General features: G+C 44.6%; 1 protein-coding gene across 1 annotated transcript in view; it reads right to left on the bottom strand.

Annotated features, from left to right (window-relative positions):
- Positions 1-24,247, bottom strand: part of ANKFN1 (ankyrin repeat and fibronectin type III domain containing 1) — a 387,619-nt gene that overhangs the window by 336,379 nt on the left and 26,993 nt on the right. Inside the window, exon 2 of the mRNA XM_084862549.1 lies at positions 3,638-3,909. Coding sequence (XP_084718675.1) covers positions 3,638-3,909 — 272 coding nt within the window. The remainder of the gene's footprint in view (positions 1-3,637; positions 3,910-24,247) is intronic.

A 24,247-nucleotide genomic window follows, 5' to 3' on the forward strand; every position in this document is an offset into this window, starting at 1 on the left:
TCTATAAAAAGCAATGGGGGGAAAAATCCTCCTTTGAGTATTTTAAAAATTAATAATACAGTCAAGATTGGGGGTTGTTATCATATGAGAAGTCCTTACTAAAATCTTGCTTCAACTCATTGCTACAATCTAAAGCTTCTTGTTTTCTCCACAGACAAAGGCTTAAGTTACTGGCTGATAGTGAGCACACTCGTCTGTCCAACCCCGGAAACAGCAAGGCCACCTTTCCTTCTCAGACCACGGCCCCACCAGGAGACACTGGCCCACCAGTTTCAGAAGCAGAACTTCTTCTTCTTTTTTTTTTTTTAAATATATTTTATTGATTTAATACAGAGAGAAATTGAGAGGGATAGAGAGTTAAAAATGTCGATGAGAAACATTGACCAGCTGCCTCTTGCACACCCCCCACTGGGGATGTGCCTGCAACCAAGGTACATGCCCTTGACTGGAATCGAACCTGGGACCCTCCAGTCTGCAGGCCGACGCTCTATCCACTGAGCCAAACCGGTTTCGGCCAGAAGCAGAACTTCTGTTCAGCTCGCAGGCTGAATGAGTCCTAGCGCCCCTAAAGAACCTACATTTCTCAGACCTGCTCTCACATGGGCAGGAAAATCCCGCTCCCCAAGTACTGTCACTTGCCACGGGCGTAGGTCTGGGTGGGCTAGGGCATGCTGGGCTTCTGCACGGCACCCCTCTGGCTTTTGCACAAGTGATTATGGAATAAAAAAGAGATTAGCACTGCAGCAATTTATGGCGAGCCACACAGGAGGTCGGAATAGCACCGCTTAATCTCCAAATTGGCCAGATAGCGGAGAAGAGGGTATAAAAGAAGAAGTAAATTGTTGGTAAAATTGTCCTTATAGGAGGTAGGGAGGCTAAAAGGCGCTTTTACGGCTCTTGTCTGATAAGAGCTGGCGTTCGGCCCTGGCTGCCCCTGTCATTAAAGCCCATGCTGTTGGGAGGAGTGCACACATTTCCATTTTCCTCCCTACAACTCGGTTGATCCTCACCTTCCCAAGGAGCAGCCTCCCCACCACCCCCTGCCTGCCAGGCCTCAGCCTCGAAGCTGCCTGGGAGAGAGTTCGCCTGGATGCAGGCTCCCTCAGGGGCGGAAGGGCTTGGAGTCCATGCTGGGCTGGTTTCCTCTTCCATGGCCTTCCCCATCCTCTGGGAAGCCCTGGCACAGGACAGAGAGCTTTGCGCCACCCCACCCCTTCCCTAGCACATACAGAGATGCAATGGGGAGGCTGCTGAGCTTGTGTGAGGCACTGATGCAGAAAGCAAGCCCTAGAAGTTGCAGAATTGCCCCAGGGAGACTAACACTGCCTGGCTTCATTGGACTCAAAGGCCAGCTTTAAAAAGGGACTAGTACCTTTTTATAACTCTTAATTTAGAGCGGGGAGGGAAGGGAAGGGAGATAATCTAATGTGTATAAGGCTCTAGATAAAAATAATACCAAAATAGCTGAAGCCGGTTTGGCTCAGTGGTAGAGCGTCGGTCTGTGGACTGAAGGGTTCCAGGTTCGATTCCGGTCAGGGGCATGTACATTGGTTGCAGGCACATCTCCGGTAGGAGGTGTGCAAGAGGCAGCTAGTCGATGTTTCTCTTTCATAGATGTTTCTATCTCTCTCCCTTCCTCTCTGTAAAAAATCAATAAAATATATTTTAAAAAATAATACCAAAATAACTGGATGTTTATCTACCATGTTACTGATAGTTTTGGACACTGGAAATATGTCTCAGAAAACAGTTTGTTAATAGGACGGAAAAGCCACAACAATGTTCATATTTTTTAGCCTCTCTAATGTCAATGTTAAAAATTCATTCCCCCTCTGATTTTTTTTTTTTAAGAAAGGGAAGTAAAACTGCCCCATGCACAGACATATTCACAGTGGCATTACAATTATGGAACAACTAGAAGCAGAGGGTATTGTGCCCTCTGAAATAGCTAACAATCCCTAAACAGATTACAGCATAGCCATTGAAGGGATCAATCCATTTAATCCAGCCACACAGTTAACCATCCATGTGAAGGCAGGACTGGAAGATGAGGAAGTATTTCTGGAATAATACTGGGGCAAGAAGCAGAGTTCGGGACTATCTCTAGACTGTGGTGCCAACTGTGTCACAAAAGGCAATGGAGGATTTCCACTCAGTGTGATGCCCCCAGGATTGAGCCCTTGCCACGGGGTTGGCTACTTGAGGCCCCTAGCCACTCCTCTCCAGGCTGAGCAGCCTCACCTGTCTACCCTGCAGGGCCAGGGCACCAGGAAGGTTGGAAGGCAGGGCCTCAGTGAGAAGATTCCCTGGATGCAGGGTTCACATTTCATGCACACCCTCCCCCGCCCCCCTCCCCCTCGCCATAGCAACTTGGGAGCTAGGGCTCTGACCCTCCAGGATAATAGCCTTCAGTGCTGCATCCCAGCACCTGCTGACGGCTCTCCTCCTAACCAAATCCCAGCATGAAGTGTCTCAGATACCCCCCCACTAGTCGCACACGGCTGCTCAAAGTCTGCTCAAAGCCAAGTGCCCCCCCACCCCCCGGCTCCCCGGCTCTCCCCCGCTCCCCCCGGAAGGGAACGTGTATGCATTCACTGCAGACATTCGAGCATTGAAATGTTCAGCACCAAGCGCTCAGCCATAGCAAAGCTTCTAAAGAGAGAAGCGAGGGTAGGGAAAGCAAAACAACCAAGTCTTCTGATAACCAGAAAGCAAGCAAGTTCAGGGCCAGGTGGGCTGGCGCTCTGCACACTGTAGAGCGTCAGTAACAAAAGCCCAGAGATACCAGCCGGCTTGCAATGCCGAGGCAACCGAGGGCTGGCTGCACCGGAGCTTTCAAGCAAAACAAATCCTCTCCTGTCCTTTCTCAGCTTCAGTCTATCCAAGGGGTTCCCAGAAAATCCCAGGCTTGCTTAAAAAAAAAAAAAAAGAAAAAGAAAAAAAAGAAAAGAAAAACACACACAAAAAAACCCCCACCAAATCAAAACATTGAAAATATTCCCCAAAGTTCAAGATGGCATCAGCCCTGGCATCCCTGAGACACCTGCTTCTCTGCCCCGGGCTGAGAAGATGCACGAGAGCCTGGGCTGTGCTTACCGGGCTCCTGTACCTGAGAGGTTAAGCTGCCTTGGGTTTGGTGCTGCTCACTACAGACAACTCGAGCTGAGAACCAGAGATGCCAAAGCCCCCCTTGCCCCTCTGTGGCTAGCGGGATGTGAATGCGGGATGTGGAAGAGCGGCAGGTGAGCTGGCAAAGGCATGGAGAGCGACGCATCCACAAAAGAAAAGTTGGGAAAGAAACCCTCCGGGGGAGTCTGTTCACCCTGGACAGCTCTCTCGGGCTGAGGTGTCTTTCTGCCTCACAGCCCACTCTCATAGATGAAGAAGAAGAAAAGAAATATTGCCCACCTGCTGCTCACGTCTATTACCATCAGCGGGGAACGCGCGAGTGCCTGTGGGCACACGCCTGCACCTCTTTGGGAAGAGGGGGGCAGATCCCGAAGGCACTTGTGAGGCATCCCTCCCACTCCAGCCACAGAGCCCCAACCCACACACACACACGCACGCCCACCTCCCCGCGAGCCCCCTCCCCAGCACTCCTTCCCCAGCGGCAGAGAAAGCATCCGTTGCTACTCACATGTGGCAGCTTCAGCCTTCCTTTACCTCTTCCCAGCCTGTGCACGGGCTCCGATCTCCGAGGAGGCAGCTGCTGCGGCTGCTGCGGCGGCGGCTGCTGCTTTTCCTGTGGCAAGTGAAACAAGCCTTCATCGACAGAGATGGTTTTCCTCCGGGCTGCTTTGTCTGAGATTCCCCAGATGAATGCCGCCTTGTTTATGTCATTATCCGAGTTCGATAGCTCCCCGGGCGCAGGCAGGGCTTTGGGGCTGTCCTCTCCCACAGGCTGGGCTTCTGCGGAGAGAAACAACAGACCTGAAACTGACAACTGATCAACTGATCACATGAACACACACTCCAGGGGATGGCAACCCAAGACTCCGAGGTGGCACGTTCGCTCGCAACGATACCGTGCACAGCCGTGGGTCGTCTGTCCTCCCCTGGCACTGCGAGCCCGGCCAGGTGGAAGAGGCATTAGCTCTGAACCTAACGGCTTCCCCAATGGCTCCAGGTGAAGCCATGTGGGCATTCCCAAGTGCGAGATCACAGCAGGATCCTGCCGCTCCCAGCCATGGTCCACGTTATTGAACCTTTATCAATAGGAGGTCGGGGGTGGGGGTGGGGGGGGGAACAATAGCATTTGGAGGTGGAAAGTTCCAACTGTCAGTCAGGCCACAGCTGATATCCAGGGAAGTGAACTTAGGTTCAAATGTGAGCTCCACCTATTGGCTGTGTGGTTTGGGCAAAGTCCTTAACCTCTCTGGTCTCTTTCTTTATCTGCCCATTAGGGATAATAACACTTACCCTACAGCAGAGCTGCAAAAAGTAAGTGAGACAAGCTGGTATAAAGAACTCATGAATACAATGGGTGTCCGTAAGAGAAAGAAAGGTCCCTTCACCCTGGAGTAGTAGCTGCTCACTTTGGGGACTTTTCATCTCTTCATGAAGAACCTTGTGATTGTACTAGACAATATCAGGATCATTCCAATGGCCCCTGTCACTCAGCAAAAACAGATTATGATATGACATATCTAGGTAAGCCAGAATTTTCAGGTCTCAGTCATGCCAGAATGCAGGAATGTCCATTTCTCAGATACAGGAAATAGAGCCGCCGGTTCATCAAAGTCACTCAGCAAGAAGACTCTCCCTTAGAAACAGTCTTGTGAGAATAGAACAGAGATCTACTCTCATGCACACTCTTCCTTTAGGAGAGCTGCGATGGCTCAGGACTGAAAGATTTTGACCAGGGGACCCTCAGTGGAGAAATCTGTATTCTCTTCAAAGAGTAAAAGAGGGTGTGTCTGAGAAACGAGAAAATCCAGACTGTGACCACTCGAGTCCTAGCTTCTCTCTTCCCCACGGACGTCACTGGTGTCTAGGGACTGCTCATTACTGGCACATCTCCCATTTCCCATTCTCCCCAAAGCAGCAGAAGAAAGCTTGAACAAGTGCTTGTTGCTGTTGGGGGGCGGGGGGGGGGGGTTCCTATCACACGGAGGTCGTTCCAGGGGAGCCAACATAAAGAAGACCCGGGGTTGGCAAAGGGTGTAGCCCTGTCTCCCATGATCCACCCTGCCCTGCCAAGGAGTGAGAAGGGATGTATGTGTTTAGGATGTATGCTCAGAGCACATGCCACTGCCCTCCACGTGAATCAGATGAAGAAACAAATGTGGAAAGCCTGGGCCAGAGAAGTTACTGATAGAGTCTCCTGCCACCGGACTGATGACCTTTGAAATATGAAGATCATATGGGGGAGGCCAATAAATAACAAAATGGTCAATAAAGTCCCAAACAGCTTGCCTCTAAGAGCTTAGACATACTCAGAAAGATCCCAGAAACATAGAAAGACCATGTACTGAGGAATGGGTACAGTGTCCGCTGCTTTGTTAATACTCAATGACTGTTAGCATTTTAAAAAATATATATTTTATTGATTTTTTTTATAGAGAGAAAGGGAGAGGGATAGAGAGTTAGAAACATCGATGAGAGAGAAGCATCGACCAACTGCCTCTTGCACACTTCCTACTGGGTATGTTCCTGCAACCAAGGTACATGCCCTTGACTGGAATCGAACCTGGGACCCCTGAGTCTGCAGGCTGATGCATTTTTATCCACTGAGCCAAACTTTTTAGGGCTGACTGTTAGCATTTAATATACTAGTCACCAAGAAGAAAGGACATAAAGGAATTGTTTTCAGTTTGAGCTCATTAATTGTACCAGATGACACTAACATTTTATGCATCTTGTCTCATTCAATTCTCAACCTGATTTCTGTCCGTACTTCCTGATGGCATTACTTTCAACTATACCCAGAATCTGACCACCTCTCACTTTAAAAAAAAATTTTTTTTAATTGATTTCAGCAAGGAAGGGAGAGGGAGAGAGAGATAGAAATGTCAATGAAGAGACATAATCATCTATCGGCTGCCTCCTGCACATCCCCTATTGAGGATCAAGCCTACAATCCAGGTATCTGCCCTTGACTAAAATAGAACCCGGGACCTTTTAGTCTGCCGGTTGACACTCTATCCACTGAGCCAAACCTGCTAGGGCCATCTCTCACTTTCTTCATGGTTACTTACCTAGTCCAAGACTCCGTGATCTCTTCATGGTTCATTTCAGTAGCCTCATTAACTGTTCCCTTTTGCCCTTTCCCGCCCAGTTAAATGTCAATAGAGTGCGATCTTTGAAAACCGAGAGCCAGACAATACCACTCCTCTGCTCAAAACTCTCCAAAGCTTCCTCCCTCCTTTAGAAAAGAAGGCAGTGTCCTTTTTGGACTCCAAGGTCCTACAAGGTCTAGCACTCTGCCTCCTCTCTTCTTATACCTCTTTGAGCTCATCTCCCATTACTCTCCCCCTTACTCCTAATGCCCAAGACATGCAGCCCTCTTGCTGCTCTTTGAACACAGCATGGGACCCACTCCAGGGCCTTTGACCTTACCATAGTCTGTACCTGGAGAACTCTATCCTCATATACCTACCTGACTTACTTCTTCACTCCTTCAGCCCTCTTTCTAATGCCACTTTCTCAGTGACACCTTTCCTGATCATCCTATTTAAAGTCACTCTCTTCCCTACACTCCCTTTCTCCCACCTGTGTTTTTCTCCATTGTATTAACCACCAAGTAACATATTATATATTTCCTTTTTTTTATCATGTTGTTTGTCTCCCGAAGTCTGTCCCTATGAGAATGTAAGCTTGAGGAGGGTATACTTCTAAAACTTTCTTTCACAGCTGCCCACAGCCTAAAGGAGAGCCTGCACTTAGCATGTGCTCATTAACTATTTCTCTAATTGAGGGATAGAACTGAAGGGATTAAATCTTTTGTCAACGGTCACAGAGTTAATACCTCACAGAGTTGAACTTAAGCAAAAATTCCTGCTTCCATAGCTCTCATTCTTCCCACTGCACCAGCAATGCCTGTCAAAATGTTATGCAAACTGTTATAGACTGTCTACTGAAGCAATGTCTTAATGTCTAGTGACTATTGGGTCTAATGCTACATTTCAATGGCATCCATCTATGTCTCTGTTATTGTTTGCTAACATTTCTATAAACAAAATATTTTTTTTGAGCTTCAAGTGTCTTTTACCAACATTCTTTCCCAAGTGGGAAGAATAGCCACTTTATTTCTTTGAACAGATTTATTGAAATCAATGTTCTGGCCGAAATGAAAATTTTCTTTATGGCAGATGTCCTTGACTGTTCATTTTTAAAATAAGAAGCAATCTCTAACACTTTCTAAGTTTCTTTTGTGCATTGAATTATTTGATAAAAGAAAAATAAACAATGCCCTGAAGCAATTGAATTTTTGAAACATATTTTAGAAGTGGTGGTTGGGGGACAAGAGACTCTGTGAATAGTTTTCAACAATATGTGGGAACATGAATTCGCTTTTCATTTGTAACTTTCATTTGTCACTTGGAAGATTTCTTTTTTTTTAAATATATTTTATTGATTTTTTACAGAGAGGAAGGGAGAGAGATAGAGAGCTAGAAACGTTGATGAGAGAGAAACATCGACCAGCTACCTCTTGCACACCCACTACTGGAAATGTGCCTGCACCCAAGGTACATGCCCTTGACCGGAATCGAACCCGGGACTTATCAGTCCGCAGACCGACACTCTACCACTGAGCCAAACCGGTTTCAGCTATTTCTTAATGTAGACAAATATCTCCATCAGGAAGACAGGCTATCCTCAGGGGCAGTACATGAAGAGACCCTTCCCTATGGGGGACGCTGATCAGGTGGCAGAGGTCTCTGGCTTAGGAATCAGAAGTCTAAGTCCCATTCTCAGTTCTGCCCTTGACCATGGAGGTGACTTTGGGGAAAGCTCTTCAATCCACTTAGCCTGTGTTCTCTATCTCCATAAAGAAGAGGTTGGATGAGCTGATCTCTTTTCTCTCTTCCAGGATTAAATTTTTGTTAGACCATGTGCTCTGTCTCCAGTTGTGAGGGTGAACATGCTCCATACGGCAACCCAGTGATGGATAATTTAGTTTAAGAAGGTAGGCTCTGGTTATAAGCAGACCAAATCCAGCTGGCCCATGCCAGGATGTATTCATTCATTCATTCATTCATTCATTAATTCACTCATTAATTTTCTTATAGAGTACTTATTATACATCTGCCACTCTGTCATATGTCTGAGTATACAAAGAAGAGTAAAACAGTCTTTGTATTAAAGTTGTTCATAAAGATCCATAATTGTTAGTATAGAAAACCCAAAGATAGTTATGATGCTCTGACGGTGGGGAAAACAGAGAAGGGTCACTTGATTAAGTCTGGGATTTAGGGGTAACCTTTTGAAGGAAATGACCTTTGAGCTAAATCTTGGAAGAAAAAAAAGTTGTCCAGGAGGAAGGTAGAAAGGAATGAAATGGATAGTCCAGTTGGAGAACACATCACCTGCTAAGGTGAGAAAGCTCTCAGAATTTGCCCATGTTTTATCAATTGAGATTTTGGGGTAGAAATAATGACTTTATATCTCACTTCTCTTGCTCTTCTCTAACAATTTAAAAGGTCTTTATTCATCACAAGGATGGAAAAAGAGATGTTTGAGTGTCAGAGTCTGTTCAATAGCATTGTATACAAAAGAAGGCAAAGGAAGTGAGATCTGGAAATTATCCTTCCATGTCTTTGCTAATGTCACCCTTGTGTCCTGCCACCTGCTGACCCTCACCATTCTGCTGAATAACACATCCTATGTGTTAACGTTCATCGAGCAGAGATGTCATGGGCTGAGTCAACCTTGCATGAGGAAATGTTTTATCATGAGGATGGAGGAGACTGGTACCAGACTTCCTGGACTGGAGTCCTGGCTCAGACTCACTTTCTTCATCTGTAAAATGGAAGATAATAATGGTGCTTACTTCAGTGGTTTGTGAATTAACTGACATAATCCACATAAAGCTCTTAGCACAATGCCTGGCATGGGGAAATAGCTTGATCAATTCTCACGGATTAGTTCAGGCATCTGCACTTGCTCAGAAATCCTTAAAGTAATTTAGTGTTGGGTTCATTGATTATATGCACTCTCCATATTAAACTAAGAAAATTGGAATTAAATTGTTATGCTTGAACTACATTGCAGGAATCATCATTGCTCAAGCAATATTAAAGCTATCCTATCAAATCTTGGCAGGCCAATTTTCAGTTACTGGGACACTGGCAGATAAGACTAAGACATGTGCTTTGCCAGTGGATTTATGAGATAAGACTAGGGATTAATTGTCCAGGATACTTCTTTCCATAATGTCACTGGATATTGGCAAACCCTTTTCCATTTGAGTCTCTTACAGGTAAGAGTTAGGGATCTGACTTCAACTTTATATGCCCAGTGTTTAGAACAGTATGTGGCTCTCACAAGTGCTTTGACGAGCCTTGCACTGGCCTACAACTGAGACCTGTAGATAACCCACTGCACATGTTCACTGACTGTTCATCATTGCAGAGGTTCAGGGCAACTCTGTATCTATGACACCAAGTTGTTCTTATAGAACACTAGAGGCCCGGTGCACAAATTCATGCACCAGTGGGGTCCCTCAGCCTGGCCTGCAAGATCAGGCTGAAACCAGCTCTCTAACACACCCCAAGGGTTCCTAGAGTGCGAGAGGGTGCAGGACAGGTTGAGGAACCCCACTGGTGCATGATCGGGCCGGGGAGGGAAATGGAGGTTGGCCAGTTAGGGAGGGACTGTGGGAAAGCTCCAGGGCATGTCCAGCCTGTCTCACTCAGTCCTGATTGACTGGACCCCAGCAGCAAGCTAACATACCTACAGGTTGGAGTATCTGCCCCCTTGTGGTCAGTGTACGTCATAGTGGTTGACTGGTTGACTGTCTCCCGTCTGCCCCCTGATGGTCAGTGCATGTCATAGTGAGCAGTTGAGCAGCCTTAGCATACATTAGCATATTACACTTTGATTGGTTGTATGGCCAACTGGTCAACTGGACACTTAACATATTAGGCTTTTATTATATAGGATAAGTCCAATGTAGCTAGATGGCACTTAGATGCATTCCAAGACATTGAACCCTGAACCCAGGTATATCATACTTTTCCATGTATAAGACACTATATTTTTCTAAAATCGTTAGACTGAAAATCTGAGGTGCGTCTTATACACATAAGTTAGCCAAGGAGGGATCTGCACAGATGCATAGTTGCCCATACCTTGTCAAACAGGCTTCCTTCAAACACAAGCCTTATTGTTACTGATGTCAGCTGATGCCATCATTGGAGGTGGAGGTGGAGAGTGTGCAGATGCAATAGGGACCAGAGCATTCTGAGCCCATAAAGATGTCAAAAAATAAAAAGATAAATACCAGTAAGTGATTGCCTTACTCTGCAAAATTCAAACTGAATGTAATTAGCTATGCAAAAAAAAAGCATGGAAATAGAACTGCAGAGAGACAATTTGGATCTCCTCTCATTGAGTGTATGATCAGACAGTGAAGAAAACAGGAAGAACAACTCCTTAAGATGCAAAAAAAAAAAAAAAAAAAAAAAGTCTTAAGAGGAAAACCAGCAAATTGTTTAAAATATTAATTTGGGGTTGGATAAATGGGGGGTGTCTTATACATGGGGGTGTCTCATACACACACAAAAAATATGGTATATCATAGAAATGAGGCTTAAAGAGGTAATTTTTGTCACCAATAGGGGATTTTGTTGAAGTTTCAGGATTCACTGGGTTTAAGAGACTTGGTAATCATAACCTGGACTTTTTAGGATCTATCAAGAACTCATGATGGGTAGACAAAAATCCCACTGCCTTTGATGTGAGAGCATTCTTGTTTGTTTTTAATGTTTTTATTAATTTTAGAGAGAAATGGAGAGGAAGAGAGAGATAGAAACACCAATGATGAGAGAGAATAATTGATCAGCTGCCTTCTGTACGCCCCACTGGGGATCAAGCCTGCACCCGAATGCATGTACCCTGACTGGGAATCATACTGTGACCTTCTGGTTCATAGATTGATGCTCAACCACTCAGCCACGCCGGCAGGGCTGTGAGAGCATTCCTCATAAGGAACTAAGGAGACTGAAAGTCGCACTTACTGAACAGCCCCAGACTGATCTCTTCCAATATTTTTCCCAGAAAAATATACCCTTTCAGGTAATTTCTGTTAAGTATGACTTCCATAAGATGTACATGTCAGATTACTCATGGTCATCCAACTTTTAACCTCATACTCTCCTGGACAACTTAAGATACTCAATGCATGTCCATGGAATAATTAAAAGCATGAATAAAAGACTGTTTTCGTTGACGTGATTAAATAGGGGACTTTTTCCTTCTGTCTCCCCAAGAGAGAGAATATATTCAACAAACCAGAGGCCATTGAGGATGCATTTTGGACAGGAAGGGCTACTGACTCTCAGATTTCAGGTTGTGGCTGGCGCCTCCGGTTTCATCAGGATGTTACATTCATGGTAACAGCATCCGCTGTGCTCCTATCGAACATCCACTGACAAACACAGAGCCTCTGCTCCCCCAGGACCTGCAGAGGACAGAGGGGCTCCAGCTGGCAGAGACAGCACAAGCCCATATTTCATAACAATTACTTCGGATACCAGGAAAGGTGGCAAGAAAAACTATTAGCAAGTTGGTGAAAAGATTTATGGCTTGGCAGCTCAAAGGTGTGACAGGTTTCTCCTCTGATGAAAAATCACTTCATTGGAGGTGAGAAAAGGGCAGACACCCTGCTCAGCAACTGGGCATCCATCAAGTTCGCTTCACTTTTGAGCAACCCTGAGTCTCAATCGAAAAATGTCCCTTCAGCTCCCTGGGGCAAATGATTTTTTTTATTTTTCCCAGAGAATATTTCAGGATTCACAGAGTTCAACATACCATACTGTTGATATCTCGAGTTAATTCTCAGTCCTCGTCTGACAGGCCAATAACAGTTGACCTTGCTGAATGACCTTTTCCTTCTTGAACCATTTCCTTTTTTTTTTAAGGACTTCACTGTGTGTTGATTCTCCTATCACCACACAGGCCACTCTTTCCCAGTTTCTGCCCAACCTTTTACACTGGGGTGCTCCAGTTCTAGCTTCTCCATCCACATCGACTCCCCTAGCCCTCTCACCCAACCTTGGACCATCAAACACCACCTGTACCCTGTGGGATATACTCTTTCCTACTTCACCCAGCCACACTGACTCTGTTCCATTCCTAAAAACTTGAAGCAGGCTCCCACCTTTGGCTCTCTCCTCTGCTTAGAGCACTCTGCTCTGCCTATATCTGTGACTCATTCCTTTGCTCTCTTCAGATGTACCCTCCAATGTCCACCCTCAGGGACCCCATTTAAATACCCTCCCCTCTCCCATAGCAGAAGAACCCAAGTTCTCCTTTTCTTCCTTGTGGAAAGAACTGACTATGAATGGGTGGGGGGTTGAGGAAGAGCAGAAAGAAGAGAAAAATACAGAGAGGGAAAGGGGGTATACAATATTGCAAAACGTCATCCAATCACCATGGAAACCAGGAAATGAGGAGGGAGAGGAACCAATTTCATGGTGGATTTGGGGTGCACTGAGTGTGGGGGTCTGGAAGGGCTCTGAAATGGAGATTTTCAGCATTCAGTTATTTTACAAAGTAAAATTCTTCAGGTAACTATGACACAAAGGAAAACTGGAGGCAGTCCTGTGGCTATTTCATTATCATGATCCCCAGTGTGTGCATAGCTCTTTAGAGTTTGCAATTTGCTTTCCTACATGTGAACTCATGTGACCTTCACCACCCCATTAGGTCATCTGGGCAAGCATCACCCCTCTACATTACAGAGGAGGAACGACTCTTCATGCAAGCTTACAAGAAGGGGAAAGGGTGAGTGAAGGCTATCAGGAGTGCCATCCTCAAATTCTTTCATACACTTTCTCTCTCATTCATTATTTTAGGATCTTAACTTGGGATTCTTAACAATTAGACAGACCAGAACCCTCTAAAGTTGTAGGAAACATTGGATGTGTGTACACATACATTATCTTTCCCCCCTTGATTGAAGTTTCCATAACTTTTATAAGATTCTATGTAATCTGCAACCCCAAAATGATCAAGCTCTGTTCCTTAAAGTGTTATACCTGGGTCACTAATAAAAACAACAGCAGCAAACAACAAAAATATCACTAGTAATTATTTGTTTTAAAAATACAATAGTGCTTCCTGGACCTCACCCCAAGTTATTCAGTTGGGACTTTTAGGAAAAGTCAGGAATCTGCATTATTAGCAGATATCCCTGGGAATTCTTAGGAATGTTAATAATTGTCAACCAACCTCCATCTCTGCTATCTATAATTGATATAAAGTGAATTTCCAAGTGCATTTTTAAACTCTGACCTACGGGGCTGTGAGTTATGGAACTCTAGCCATTGTCAGCAGGGAGATTGCCCAGTCACAAAGCAGTTTTCCCACCACAAAGATTAGATCAGCTCTGAGGCAACTTCCTAGGCACAGGGAACCCAGCAGGTCTTCCCTGGGCTGCTGCCCACCGGGAGCAATGAGCACAGGGCTATCCAGAAAGGCCACGGGCAGCCCTGATCTCCCAGGTGTGTTCACCATCTGCCAGGCTCATTCACAAACTTGAGCATCCATTCTTGAGCAGCCCTAGCCACATGTCAGACTTGGAGGTCAGTACCGGTCATCAGTGGTAGGCCGAAGAGGACCCTTCTTGGGCTCTTCTGGAGTCTACCTGGCTCTTGAAAAATCCGGAACAAGGGTTGGCAAACTGTTTTGATAAAGAGATACTTTAGGCTTAAGGTGCTAGTTGGTCTCCATTGCTATTACTCAACTCTGCCATTGTAGCTTAAAAGCAGTCCCAGACAATATGTAAATGAGTGAGTGTGGCTGTGTTCTGACGAAGCTTGACTTCCCCAAATTGGCCCACTGGTCCCAAGTGGACGGACTTGGGCCCACCAGTCCCACTTTGACAAACCCTACACTGGAATCAAAATAGATGCCCAGTCTTCTTGATCCTCTATATTGATAAAAGGAAGCGTGATGTAAATAATCTAAAGTAAGTGAAAATGACCATAAATCCCATCACCCCCCTCACTCTGCATAGAGCTCTGGAAAGCATTCCACTCCTCGTGCTGCTGCTGATTTAGTTTTCTAATTATGTTTTGTTCAGGATGATATTGATATGGGCTTACACTCTCTGAGCAGATCCCCCCTGGGGCTCAGGAGGAGGCCGAGGGTTGTGGAGAGCAAACTGAGCAAAGCAGCCCTTGGATTAAAATTAGCCCCAGATAATGGAGGAAAGGCTGTCTATAACCTGCCAGTGGGAATGAGCCATGCCCCTGTGAGTGGCTGAAGGTTTATTAAATTTGAAAATGGCACCTCTTGCCTTCATATACCTGGCTCCCAAAGGCCTGCGTCTGAGCAGGTGGATGTCACAAGGGCAGGGAGGTCTCCATGGAACTAGAGGAAGCGTTTTTCCTGGCTCGCACATTCCAGAGCTGGGAGCATGCAGTGCTTGCTGGGAGGATTAGCTCTGTGTCTATTCTGCGTTAGGCACATTGTTAGCTGCTTTATATATACTAATAATAACAGCTAATACTGACTGAGCACGTGCTCTTTACTAATTGTTCTACATGAGCTGTATCATTTAAACCCCCAATGTCCCCAAATTAGATACTATTAGTCCCAGAGTTACTTAATATAGGTGGTCTGACTCAACAGTGCATACTTTTAGACATTTTGTTCAATTGCCCCTAGTTGTTCATTTCATAGGAAACCTCCTCTGAGGGTGGTATAATTAGTTGCACTTTATAGGTGAGGACCCTAAGAACATAAGTGAATTTTCCTCAGCTACATACAAAGTCAAGCGCAGTCCCAGACCCAGGTCTGCCTGACTCCAAAATCCATATTCCTTGTACTATCCTCCTGGGGTTCTAGGCAGAGTCTTTACCAACCTAAGTCTCCATGCCCTCTCCTGCTACCTCAGCTTACAGGAAGGGAGTTCAAATAATCCCATGATTTCAAAACAATGCACTTTAAAGATGATAAAGTGCTAGATAATTGTAACTTATTGATTAGACATAATGAACTTTGGAGTTGAATAAATCTGGATTCAGGTTTGGAATGTGTCACATGCCAGCTGGCCGACCCTGGTCAAGTTCCTGAGTCTCTCTGGTTTTAAGTGTTTTTTTATCTGAAGAGTTGGTATAATAATAATAATAATAATAATAATAATAATAATAATAATACCTAATTCACAAGATTGTTGTGAGGATAAAATACTATTAGATCTTGATACCTAGAGCCCCCACCTGTGTCATTCCTTCTTCATTTTATACTAGAGGCCTGATGCACGAAATTCAGGCAAGGGACTCAGCCCTAGCAGCCCTGGCTTTGTCCAGAAGGTTGTCCGGAAGGATGTCTGGAAGTTTGTTCAGCTATCCGGTCTAATTAGCATATTACACTTACATTATTATAGATGGGTTTGAGAAATTGAAGAATACGGAGGTACTAGAGCAAGGAATCCGGGACTCCAGAAATATAAGGGCAATAGAAAAAAAAAATAGCTCAGAGAAAGAGATGGGAAATAGAACTCATGTCACAACGCCACCTCCTTGGATTGCTCCTTTCTTCTTGTAGGTGCATCCACAGCTGCCATCATATGAATATGCTGGCAGATGCTATGACAATAACTCCCCTGTGTCCTATTAAGTGGTCTAGTTACATTGATTTAGAAAAGCATATAGTCATAAAAACTAGACATAGCATTTGGAACCAGCCAAGGAGGGAGTGCTGGAGAAAAGAAGAGCCGATGGCTCCAAGTCACTCCTAGCCAGCTGGCAGCCCCCCAGGACACGAAAGAGGAGATTGGGGAATCCTGGTGATTTATGCTGCCTTTGTCCCAGGTGTAATACGGTAATTGATTCGGAAGGCAGAGACCCTGACCTATACAGTGTGTTCCAACATCTCCTTGCAAATCAGTTCACTGGACTTTATATCATGCTCCACCATTACAGAAACTAGAGGGTGATTTGCTTTCCAGGCCAGCTCTTACGTGGCCGAACTGAGGAGCGTGGCCCCAAGTAGTAAACACATCGTTAAGATGAATGGCAATTCCAGCCTTTGTTTCCCTGGGGAAATGCATTTCCTGTCCCAGAGAAGAGCTGAATCACCCACTGCAGCGATGTCCACCACACAGTGTCACACTTTAGGGAGGCAGGGAAATTAGAGGGTCAGAAAGCCTGCGATAACATCTAAGGGAGTGCTAAACAGAGGAGGTGCCGTTATTACTGCTGCTGTCTGGTGATGATGATGGAGGTTACTGGAGAAGAGGACGGTGACATTGCCTTTCCACTGCAACCAGGGGAGCCATTGACCACCGTGGGTATGTGGTGCTGCTTTTAAAAATATATTTTTAGTTGATTGAGAGAGAGAGAGAGAGAGAGAGAGAGAGAGAGAGAGAGAGAGAGAGAGAGAGGGAGAGAAAGTATCAATGAGAGTGAAACATCCATCGGTTGTTTCCTGCACACCCCATCCTGGGGACCAAGCCCACAACCCTGGTATGTGCCCTGACTGGGAATCAATCCCAAACAGCAACCTTTCGGTGTGCAGGACCACGCCCAATCAACAGTGTGCTTTGAGAGGAGGAGAGGGGAGCAGTCATGTGGATCTCCTTCTCCCTTTGAAGAATGCCCTCTGTGGAACCCTGTTGCAACACTGCTCTTGGGAGGTTAGTGTGTTTCTTAAATGCAAACTACAATGATAATGGCCCCTTCGCTGAGTACTGGCTGTGTGCTAGGCATTGTGATGTAAGGCTATTGCTTTAAGTACTTACAACAACTCTATAAGGTAAATATTACCACTACCATGTACTGAAATTTAGGCTGCACCAGATTTCCCAAGCAGCCCAAGGCCACCTAAGTAGTAAGTGATCGAGCTGGTGGTAGAGCCCAGGTCATTTGACTTCGATACTATCCTTTTTCTACTATATCATAACTTATTTCCTTAGCCTTTCTCATTGACATTTTCTTTCTGTCTGGGTCGGTGGGAAGAGCCATTTGCCCTGAGCTGCATTTAGAGACTGCTGAGTTTTGTTAACACCTGGCTCTCCCTTTCTGACCAGTTATCAAGTGTCATCATCGTGTGGCCCCCACAAGCTCTCTTCTGTCGCAGACCTCGAGGTAAGGCTTGCAACATGAGTGTGCTTTGTGATAGTCCCTGGTGAAATGAGTGGCCTCGGGTAAGGTTTCAGGATAATTCTTTAGGCCATTGTTCTATACTCACTTCCTTTACCAGCTGTCAATGTAGTTCAGATCAGGTTCTTCTTAATGGGAGGATCCATTTCTACCTCCACCTTGCCTCCCCCCACTCTTTACACACACACATACACACACACACACACACACACACACACACATACACACACATTTCTACATTGCTTTCAGATGGTACCTGATCAATTAGCCCTTTAAGGTCCTTTAATGACAGAGGAGAAAGAGAGACACACATGGAAAGTGAAAGAGATGTGGTTTATGATTTAAGGACCAGGAGCTTCTGCTTTTGACTTTGCAGTGTGTGCCCCTGGTTTTGAAAATTTGCAGAAAAAAATTTGATTAATACAACAAATCAATAAAATGGATGCCTCATTTCTTCTGACCTAGAATCCTACAGTTGCTTATTTTCCTCCATGGGAAGGAAAGTGGACATGTCTCTCTCTTGAGTATTTGCAGAACCAATAGTAGCTTATGCACCTGCTATTCTAGTAATTCCATATTTATCCCATTTTTTAATATAGAGAAAACATGTTCTGTTCAGAGTCTGGAGGCACATGATGTCAGCATTTCCAAGTATGATTGCCATATTAGCCTCCAGTTCATGTAGCTCTCTGTTTCTTGTGTTCTTACCCACCATGCCTTGTACTAAACTATTTTTGTTTGCTTTTGTGTGGTTTAGCATTTGTTACAAGTGATGAGCCAATAATAATAATTACTATGCACTAAAGTTCACATAAGGGTTCACTCTTTGTGCTGTACATGCTATGAGTTTTGACAAATGTTTAATGAAATACATCTGCTATTTACAGTAGCATACAGAACAATCTCGCTACTCTAAAATCTCCTGGGCTCCACTATTCATTGCTCCCTCCTTCAGCCCCAAGCCCTGGCAACCACTGATTTTGATATTTTCTCCATGGTTTGCCTCTTCTAGAATATTATATCTTTGGAACCATACGTTTTGCAGCCTTTTCAGAGTGGCTTTGAAAGTGTATTTTAACTTTCAAAATTCAGCGAAACTAGCTCTCATGTTCACTAGGAGTGGTCTGCCAATGTTTGCTAATGCTGGGAGCTTTCTGAACAAGGCAGGATGGAGAGTCCTGATCTGGCTGCTGCCACTGAGTCCTGGGTTGTTGCAGGAATGCTCGGAAAGGGGAAGTGGTTTGGTATGAGGAGCTGAGTAGTTAATAACTTTCCCAGTTCCTTGATCATTTGGCTCATTCAAGGCCTCTCTTTCTTGTGAAATGTTTCAAATTCACCCATCTGTGTGTGTGTGTGTGTGTGTGTGTGTGTGTGTGTGTGTGTATAATTTCAGAGAGGAAGGGAGAGAGAGAGAGATAGAAACATCAATGATGATAATCATTGATTGGCTGCCTTCTACATGCCCCACACTGAGGATCCAGCCCACAACCCAGGCATATGTCCTGACTGGGAATTGAACCGTGACCTCCTAGTTCATAAATTGATGCTCAACCATTGAGCCACACCATTCGGGCAGTAATTATTATTTATGTTACTTTATTATGCTTTAAATAAGGTAGCATAGATTCTTCTCTAATCAACCCAAAGAGGAAAATGGCATTCATTTCGTCATAAGCACGCATTTTGTTTATAAGTATTTGTTATGTCCCAAGTGCCTTTGCATCCTGTGATTTGCCTATGATGTTTCATTTCATCCTTAGAAGAACCCTTTGCCAATTTTTAAAACCCCGTCTTGTCAATGAGGAGCCATGGGGCCAGGCTGGTGATACACTTTCTCGGCCATGGAGGCACTGGATCTGAAAGAGGCCGGTGTGGAGACTGGCCTGGGTCTTCATCACTGCTTACTGGTTGCAAAGTTTTAAGTATTGGGTCGGCAACTAAGTAATTGCGGATTTTTTAAAGAAAATCAAAGACATTTTTTTCATGGAACTAAATAACTTTATTCTGTAATGTATTGCCCATTTTGATCAATGACCTTTTGCCATATTTCAGGCAGCATCATAATCCCACGTTCAAAAAACTTCTGGTTTTTATTAGCAAAAAACTGAATCAGGTACGATTTGACATCATCATCATTATTGAAATTTTTACCATTCAAGGAGTTTTGTAAAGATCGAAACAAAAAGTAATCAGATGGTGCAAGGTCAGGACTATATGGTGGATGTGGCAAAACATCCCAACCAAGCTCCATTAATTTTTGCCGAGTGACCAAAGATGTGTGTGGCCTTGCATTGTCATGATGGAATACAACACCTTTTCGATTTGTCAATTCGGGCCGCTTTTCTTCGACTGCATTGTTTAATTTCGTTAGTTGTTCAATGTAGACATCAGAATTGATCGTTTGGTTGGGTGGTAAGAGTTCAAAGTAGACAATTCCTTTGTAATCCCACCAAACTGATAACAAAACCTTCTTTTGATGAATATCAGCTTTTGATGTTGTTTGAGTTGGTTCACCTGGCCTGCTCCACGATCTTTTCCACTTGATATTGTTGTAAGCAACCCATTTTTCATCGCCAGTTATCAGTCGTTTTAAAAATGGATCATTTTCATTACGTTTTTTTAGCAAATCGCAGCTGCTAATGCGTTGCGTTAACTGTGATTCTTTCAGTTCGTGAGGAACCCATGTATCGAGTTTTTGAACATAGCCAAGTTGTTTTAAGTGATTTTCAATGCATGTATGTGATACATGAAGCTTCTCTGCAATCTCACGTGTTGTACTGTGACAGTCTGAATTGATTATTGCTTTGATTAGGGCGTCATCAACTTCAACTGGACGAACAGAGCGTTTTTCATCTTTGAGTGAAAAATCACCAGAACGAAATTTGGCAAACCAATTTTGACACTGCCGTTCTTTTAAGGCTTCGTCACCATAAACAGCACATAACTTTTTATGAGCTTGCGATGCGTTTTCCCTTTGCGGAAATAAAAAAGCAAAATATGACGAAAATGTTCCTTTTGATTTTCCATTTTTCAACGAACGCCAAACGAAAACTATAAAACAGATCAAAAAACTTTTTTTACTGATTAACAGCTGAATAACTAACTATCAAATAACAAAATGTGTTTTACATTTGTACTACGTCTGCAAACCTAAAAATTCAACTGAAGCATATATGTGTGAAACCCGCAATTACTTAGCTGCCGACCCAATAGAATAATCCATTCACCCACGAGAGAACACAGTCTGTCTCCCTTGACACTCAGCGGAATTTAGAAATATGCACACACATATTCCCCTAATGCCAGTGGGATGATATTGATAACCTGGGCCAGAAAACAAGTCTTCCTTGGACAATACTGTCTCAAGCATCACTTGACATTTAGCATCCCTGGACGCTGCCCACCAGTTGCTAATAAGACTTTTCATTAATGGTGAAAAATACATGCCTCAGTTCTATCTCATAAATTGCATCAGAACAGCTTGAGGTAAAGGCTGGCCACTGGCATTCAAACAAAAACAAAATCACAAACAAAACCTCCCAGGTGGCTGAAAGGACCAGCAGAATAGTTAAGAGACTGGGCTTTGGAGTCATTCTTTCTAGGTTCAAGTCCCAGTTTTGTTATTTACTAACTGTGCAACTCTGGGCAAGTTGCAGCATCAGATCTAGGTGTCTCAGTTTTATAAATTATAGGTGATAGTGTTTACTCCATGAGATTGTTGTCAGGATTACATTAAGTTCATATATGGAAAACTGACCGGCTGATATTAATAGTAAATCTCTCTTCTTGTTGTTGTTATCAGATCCTATAGCCTTATCTTCTTACTGATTTTTCTCTCCGCTAAGATGTTGCTTATTTTTTGGTGGTTTATTGACAAAAGATAACCCTTTGATCAGCAAACTCAGCCTTAAATGCCCATGAAGGGAGAAGGGAGAGGCAGGAATGAAATGACCTCTGAAGGGAAGTCGCCTAGTAATGAGTTACCTTGGCTGTTACCTGCCTTTCCCGGTGGGAGAGAGGATTGGGTGAACAGCACTGAAGGGAGGAGGAGTCATTGAAACCCATCAGGACGGGGCTGCTCTGTGGAGGATACAGCCTGGTAGCGTAGAAGTGAGACCAGGCTTCAGATCTGGGCTCTGCAGCCTCCTTGCTGTGTGATCTTAGGTGTGTTACCTAAACCCTCAGGGTTTCCTTTGTGTTTGTGTGAGTGAAGGTAAAAGAACCAGCAATTCAGTATTATTGTGGGGCTAAAATCCGATATGTGTGGAGTCCTTCTGGGACTGAGAAAATGCTCACTAAGCATTAGTTCCCTTCCTTCACATGCCTCTCTGAAGCTTTTCTCATCTCTCCTAGCTCTCACCACCTCCCCCACCCCCAAACCCCCATGGCTCCCCAGCCACCCCAGAGGCCTGGAATGGTGCAGTTACAGCCCATAGTGCTGGATGGACAAATGCACAGGCACTGAAGTGGCTTAGAATTGTTTAAGTGCTAATGAGGCGCTCCTGGATACCAGGAGGAAAAAGGCAGGGATGACAAAATGTACATAACTCATAAAAGCAATTTTTTTTTTAATAAAGAAAGGTACTTTTCTCTTTCTTATTTAACTCAGCGAGGCGTTCCACTGCCAGGCTCCAGCTGGGCCCACTCTGGGCCATCTTATGGGCTGGAGCCTAGAGAATAAAAAGGAGAATTCCAGGCGTCAGCTAGGGAGGCTCAGCCCAAGTCCTGGCCCAGGCTCCAGTTTCAGACACTGAGGCTGGAACTCAGAGTGTGACAATGCCCAGGCCTCTGTGGGTGGGTGTCAGTTTTAAATAGAAGAACAGCCTGAAACTGGCTCCCAAGAAACCCTGGGCAACAGCAAATAAACACAGCGTGAGTCCTTGGTTCGTAGTGTCCAAGTCCCTTTCTCCTGCGCTATCTCATTTGATCCTCCAACAGTTCCAGCCAGCCAGAGCTTAGCATCTTCATGTGACAGATGGAGATACTGATGCTCCCAAGAAGTTAAATGTATTTGCCCTGGGTCATGAAGGACTACCAGGTGACTTCACATGCAATATTCAAATCTCAGACAGCTGACTTTAATTCCTCTTTTTAATGGCCCCATTCAGGAGAGATTTCTAAATCGGCACAGAACATGTGCAGAAGTCAGTACCACTTGTAAATGGTTTCCCCTTTCTCTCCTGAAAACACAGGGAAATCATCCTTTTCTGGCTCCCGAGGCTGGGTCATGTGACTCATGTTAGCAAATAAAACATGTGTCACATGCAGGCAAAGGCATGTCATGGCCAGTGAGAGACTCTAGGTGAGGAATGGAGAACCAACAGCCTGCAGGTCAGATCCACCCCACTGCTTGTTTCCGTAAATGACATTTTATTGGAGCCCAGCCTGACTCATTTGTTTACATGTGATCTAAGACTCTCTTCATGCTCCCTCAGCAGGCCTGAGGAGGTGCCACAGAGATCTCCCAGCTTGCAATGTCAAAAACATTTACTCCCTGACCTGGCCAGCATGACCTCTGTAGTTATGATGGATAAAGCAGGGAAGCCGCCCAGTAATGCACCTACAGAGCATCAACCTATGAACCAGGAGGTCACTGTTCAATTCCTTGCCCCAGTTGTGGGCTCCATCCCCAGTAGGGGTTGTGCAGGAGGCAGCCAATCAATGATTCTCTCTCATCATTGATGTATCTCTCTTTCTCTCCCTCTCCTTTCCTCTCTGAAATCAATAATAATATATATATTTAAAAAATAAAACAAGCAAGCAAACAAACAAACAAAAAACATTTACCATCTGGTCCTTTGAGTTTACCAAGCCCTGTTATAGACAGTTCTTCTGTTTCAGGTCTACTGAGGTTCTGAGTGCCCCGATGATACAGGTAGAAGGTGGTCAGAAGATCCTTCTAACTGGATTGCTTAGCTACTGGGGGAAGAACAGTTGGCCTAGAGAGTTGTCCAGCCCCACTAGAAACTTTGCCGGAGTTAAAAATAAATCTCTGTTGTGTTAAGCAATTGAAATTTTGGATCATTTTTACTATGATGTAATCTGACCTCTCCTGACTGATATACAAGTTGAGCTCATAAATGCTTAGGATAAAGGGCACGTATACTGATTAGAGCCAGTTGGGGTCAGGATGCATTGACAAAGTTGGATATCAGGTGATGGAAATGGACATGGAAGGAGCGGATGGGTGTTCCTGCTCTGGGGGCTGGTACATCCTGTGGTTTCAAAATAGAAAGTTCTGGGCCAGAGATTGTGGGCGAGTTTGCATTGTGGACAATTCTGCCCACCAGGTTTAAGGCCAAGGGAATTTCCAGGTATAACTCATGGGTTACAAATAGTCATGGTTTCCTAAAATTGTTCTGTCAGTTGACGTTCTGCATAGTGATTTTGAGGACTGATATGTTTGGGAAAAAATGGACTCTCATTTCTGGGATGTTATATAAGCTAATCCTGGGGGAATGTTCTACTCAGGATCAACTGTTTAACTCTCTGTAATGCCTGATGCTGAACGTTGAGTGACAGGTGTTGTTAACGCTAATGTATCTCTGTTGGAGGGCCCCGCTGTGCCAGGTTTAGTTGTAATGGCACGTGATTCTCAGTTCCAGTGTCGCATAATAAGTAAGGGCTGCTTTGGTGGTTTGAGAATTCTTGCAAATGAACGGAGAGGCTGGCTCCAAAAGAAATGAGCATCTCTTTGGCATCTAAGTGCAGCAAATCTCCAACTCAGTGCCATTTCTGTCCAGATACTAGAAATGGGTTTCTATACAGGTTGGAGTTTGTTCAGCAGTTTCTCAGGGACCTAGAACACCCGGATAAAAGAATGATTTTGATTATAATGTGTTCTGTCCCATTACATGTAACACAATAAGACCAACAGGGCCACAGACACACCTTAGATGTGTTCAGTGACAGTAGGAATGGGCACCATGGTTCTCAGAGCCATGGATTACTTGGTGGGTAAAACAAAAACATGT

This window comes from Pipistrellus hanaki, assembly GCF_964339955.1.
Source record: "Pipistrellus hanaki genome assembly, chromosome: 16".
Taxonomy (NCBI): Eukaryota; Metazoa; Chordata; class Mammalia; order Chiroptera; family Vespertilionidae; genus Pipistrellus; species Pipistrellus hanaki.